Genomic DNA, 5,497 nt, shown 5'->3' on the forward strand with positions numbered 1-5,497 from the left:
ACCCTCATCTTCAATAAAATTTGATAGACACTTAACTAATAATATAACGAATTCTTGAGTGATTAATTAACTGTCATCTCATAAGAATGAGATATACTCATATGAATCAAGTTCATCAGATAAAATTATGGACCATTTATTTATTGTATGACACATATTTATTGATTAGTTAATGACCATTTACCAATATTTTTTGTTCACACGATAAATAAATAATTTGTAACTCCACGTTGCAAAATTAATTCACATAAAAATTCCTCCATAAATACAGTCTGCATCCTCCAAAAACAAAAATAGAATTACTAACTTTTATAATTAATAAAAATAAAAAAATATTAGTTAATGTTAATTGAAAGTAAATCTATTAATTATTTTTAATAGATTATACGAACACCAAAATTGTAATTTTAATTTTTTTTAAAATAATTTAATTTTCATAATACAACGGTGTGATAATTTATGTTTTTTAAAACTTGAGAGAATATATTATAAAAAAATTAATAATGACATCTAAATTGTTTTTCTTGCTACTTTTCTTGATATTTTCTTCTTTTTGTTTTTCCTTCTATTTTCTTCTTGTTGTTATTCCTCTTTCTGTTTTCCATTGCCAACACAAAATGATGGCAAACATGCACTAATACATAAATGACAAAACAATTACTAACATATGTTAATTTTAATAATAATATACTACAAATTTATAAATTCTTCAGAATTTTTCATGAGTTGAATTGAATTGAATAGAATAGAATAGAAGATCACAGTATTTCTGCTTTCTTTTCATCACAGACTACATTTCAAGTAGCTAAACCCTAATAAAAAAAATTCTTCAGATCTTCAAAATCATATCTATAATTGAACCCAAAAAATTTCTTAATCTGAAGAAATCAAGCCTAAACCTTAATCAACCTTGAGAAAACCAAACTCACCTTGAGATTTTTCCCATCAGCTTTATGATCAAAATGCAAATAAAAACATGCAATTCCTAATAAAAATAATTTTATTTATCTATCTAATATATAACTAATCTAGCAACAAAAACTAATTCTTCCCTCAAAAATCTTCATCTGCAATGGTAATTAATCAACCAACCTGCAGATCATGAGTATGAAAAAGACATCAGACCATTTAATTTCCCTCATCTAAGAAAAAAAAAGAGAGAAAAATAAATAAAATCTCCATTCAAACCATTAATGGAGATTAAGATCTGTACATGACTCTACTCTAAAACAGACTTGCATGCAATTGCAAATCACTATCAAAAATTAAAATCAATTTTAAAAAAACCACACCTGATACTATATAATTTTAAAAATCTCCATGCAATTCCTAATCAAGAAATTAATAGTTTTATAAATCAAAAATGGAAGGATTTCCATAATCCCAAATACTTGACGGAGGATACTCATCGTCACTCGCCATTAACGGCCAAACCGAATTAGAAGATCCAGATCCAACATGCATAACCGGGTCCTGATGATGATTTGATGATGATGATGGTGCAATTACAGGTTGAGTATTGCTCGATAGAGACAAACCCGAACCAACTGAACCCACCAAAGAACTAACATCCTCGTACAATCCATGTCGTTGTAGTACTTGATCACCTGTGTAACAATCATAATTTAGATTTTGTATTTGTTGGTACGAGGTTGTTGTCGGAACTGTAATATTTTCATTGAAAGTTGACGACCCACCATGATCAAGAAATGGATTCTGATACTGACTAAACGGATAAAGATTTGATTGATTGTGTACTATATTAGTACTTGACCCGACAAACTCAACATTTTGATGTTGAAAATTCTGATAGAATCCGTACGGACCAATCAACCCAGGACCCGCAACCGAAACAGGCGGAGGAAGAAGAGGAGAAGGTGACTGCATTGATGAGAAACTAAACCCGAACCCGGATGGCCTAGGAAGTAAAGGCCGTAGATTCTGAGTCGACGAGGACCCCGACCCACCCGACCCGCTTCGAGTCGAAGAAGAAGGTGACGAAGAAGACGAAGAATTAGCTGATATTGAAGAATTTGAAGGCTGTAAATTAAGCTGAGCTCGTGATCCGTATAAAATAATAGCTGCACGATCGTAAGCTCGAGCTGCATCTTCAGCTGTAGAAAAAGTACCCAGCCATTTACGGGTTCTTTTTCTGGGCTCTCGGATCTCAGCAACCCATTTTCCCCAGCTTCTTTGTCTTACACCTCGGTATCTAAACTTATTATTATCCGGTCCGCCTCTTCCTTTACACTTTCTTGTAGTTTCTTGATTTTCTTGATGAGAACTCACTGTATTTTCTTGATTTTCATGATTTTCTTGATGAGGGGTTGCTGTATTTTCTTGATTTTCTTTAGGGTTTACTGTATTTTCTTGATCTTTTTGAAGGGGGGTTAGTGTAAAATCTTGATTTTCTTGGTGATGAGGGGGATTAATAATGAGATTGGTATTTTCCATGAAATGGAAGAGGGGGAGAAAAAAAGCTGGTGAGCTCGGTGTTTGATAGAAAAAGAGTGGTGGATGAGTTTGAATGTCATGTGTATAAATGGTGGAAGAGGGCGGTGGTGGTCTTCTCTATTTTTATTTTTATTTTGTTTCTTAAAAGTATATATATACAGACAGAGAGAGACAGAGGCAAACAGAAAAAAAAAGGGTTTGCTGTATAGTGAAGTAAACATAGGGTTACAGGCTGCACTTTGGTTTTGGAATTTGGGATTTTGTATTTTTTGTTTATAGATTTTATATTTTGCAAAAATATTTATGTGAATGTAGTTCGTCTAATAAAATTATAAGTCATCTATTAAATGCATGACAAATGGCGTAATTAAATGTAATATTTAATTAATAAATAATAAATAAATTAAAATAATTAAGTAAAATAACTTTTAAAATTTTGAAAGACAAATTATTTGTTGAGTTATGTTTCTAAAGATTATTAATTTAATTATATAAGTTTGATGCCATTTCAATTTCATATATTTTACATTTTGTAAAAAAATATCATTTTTATTGTATCTAATTGTAATATAGATAGTACTATATAAAAAGATTAATTGTATGTTGAAAATAGAGAATTTCTATATATAAACAAAATCTAACAATTCCAGTCAATGATCTTTTTTTATACTATAATATTTGACTTTTGTCAATTAAATACACGAACAATTAAATTCAATTATTCTAGTATAATCTAATATACTACTAAAACTTAAATTAATTTACATTGAAAAATGCTACTACAGTTCTCAATTAAACAATGAAAAAATAAACTTGTATGTTTAAAATTTTAGCATGTATGCTTACTTTTATATTTTATCAGTTTAATCTATTATTTTTTATTTTTATAAAAAATTAAAATATATTTAAAGCTGATATAGTACTTTTATATATACAAATTTTATCTTATTTGATGTATACAACATCAATCTACATCAGCTTCAAAAGATTTATAAGTATATGTATATGCTAAAGGAATCAATAAAATTAAAAAATCATGGTATATTTAAACTAAATTAATAAATAGATAAATTAATTTATATATACAATACTAATATGTATATATATGCTTAGTCTTAAACGTCTAATCACAACAACCAAACCAATCTTATATGTATATCAACTTATTCGTTTTTCGGATTGTATATAATGTAAGGCGTCGTAATTAATATATTATTCATCTGTTTTATTTTAAAACTAGTAATGATTTTTTTAGTTTCAACATTAATTAATTGATCATAAATTAATGTGTAAAATAGATAACATATTTAATAATTATATTATATTTTTGAATTTAATTTATTTTTAATATATATAAAAAAAAGTGAGAAATAAAATGACTATGAAAAAGTACTAATGTCCAATAATATATAATGCGAAAAATAACTTTAAAAAAATATGAGTTATTTTTTTTTGATAATTAAATATGAGTTATATTACTCATAAATTCAGAAATAATTATATAAACTCGGCTCGGGGCGAATATAATAACACGATATAGAATAATAAGTCTATGTTAAATATACACAAATTATTTGTGAATTGTATTATATATTTAAATAGGACGGAGGAAGTCCAATATTAATTTATATTGAATACATAATTTTTATAATATTAAATAAAATTTAACATATTTGTTTTTCTTTTGGTGACAGAAGAATCCAAATTGCATGTTAGAGGGAAGAAAAAAGTTATTAAGATAAACTCTTATATATGACGCTTCATTTTTATTTATTTTTCAAAATTGTAAACAGTTTTGAAAATTTGATTTTTGGGAGTTTGCTAAGGGATAGCTAGCTAGGGTTTTTAACTTTATTTGCGTAACGGTGCAGTTCCTGAAGGAGAGGAAATTGTTTGCTGATGAAATGAGACTCTATTTCTCTTCCTCTTTAAGTCTTGAAATGAGCTCTTTAGTTTTTGTAATGTCGTTATCAATTCTAAAAGGTCTGCACCTCAAACTATTAAATACGAGTGTTTATCCCATATAACGGATGTGCCACATCATTTTTACAATAAGCCAATAATCATTTGCGATAGAAAATCTTTATTTATTGTTTATTTTTTTATCATTAAACATTTACACATGGATAACGCCTCATTGGTTTGTTGCACGAATGACGTGGCGCAACTGTATCGTTGCATAAGTATTCATTAAATACTCATCCATTCTAAATTAATAGACTGAATAAATGTAAAATTAAAAAAGTATCTTGTTTTAAATATAATTTTCTTAAAATTAAACAATTAAACTCTCTAAAATTAAAAATCGAATAAATAAACTCTTCTGTTAAATTATGACATATAACAGAATCATAATTGTTAGGCAAAAAGTTCACAAATGCCCTTACTATTGTTACTTCCTTTTTTATTTAATTGTACGTTAATTAAAATGTATTTGTCTTTATTTACTTCTCAATTTAGAATTCCAATATAATGTTAGCTATTATTTTTCAAATTTATCCCTTCTTAATAAATGATTTTATAAGTAATTTACAATATGTTTATTAATTAAGAGGGTTATATTAGTATTGTCACGACCCAATTTCGTGGATCGCGACCGACGCTAGGGTATGAGTATGGTTGTACCAAAACCCGTAGCAAGTCTTGCGGTTAAACATACAACATATAAACCTGCAAGAAGACCACTGTTCGGGAGCAACCGAAAATTCAACCTAAGTTTAACAGTTTATATCAAAACTTAAATAATAACTTATATATCTGAAATGCTTGGATAAAACCCGAGACTCAACAACATGCCTTATATAAATCAAATTCAAAGCATAACATGCCAACATCGATAATAAATAGTCGGACCACTCCGACAAACAAAGTATAAAACAATCACAATCGAATAACTAGTTCTACTACGGTCTATGGGTATAAAACAATTGACTAGTTTAAATAGCATAAAAATCTTCGAGGAATAAAAGAATCAGAGATGACCAAATCTCTCAAATCATAACCCTGGAAAAATTGGGAAAACAACGGGGTCAGATATACTGAG

The 5,497-nt window shown here is 28.0% G+C and overlaps 1 protein-coding gene across 1 annotated transcript; it reads right to left on the bottom strand.

Moving 5' to 3' along the window:
* Nucleotides 1–1,299: 1,299 nt before the first annotated feature.
* Nucleotides 1,300–2,508, bottom strand: LOC126662110 (ethylene-responsive transcription factor ABI4). The gene has a single exon (XM_050355998.2). The coding sequence runs from the start codon at nt 2,452–2,454 to the stop codon at nt 1,351–1,353; it is 1,104 nt and encodes a 367-aa protein (XP_050211955.1). The 5' UTR covers nt 2,455–2,508; the 3' UTR covers nt 1,300–1,350.
* Nucleotides 2,509–5,497: the final 2,989 nt, after the last annotated feature.

The sequence above is a fragment of the Mercurialis annua genome, linkage group LG8 (genome assembly GCF_937616625.2).
Source record: "Mercurialis annua linkage group LG8, ddMerAnnu1.2, whole genome shotgun sequence".
Taxonomy (NCBI): Eukaryota; Viridiplantae; Streptophyta; class Magnoliopsida; order Malpighiales; family Euphorbiaceae; genus Mercurialis; species Mercurialis annua.

What these genes read in the sequence shown, in the direction of transcription:
- LOC126662110 (XM_050355998.2), bottom strand. Translation starts at nt 2,454, where the DNA reads ATGGAAAATACCAATCTCATTATTAATCCCCCTCATCACCAAGAAAAT.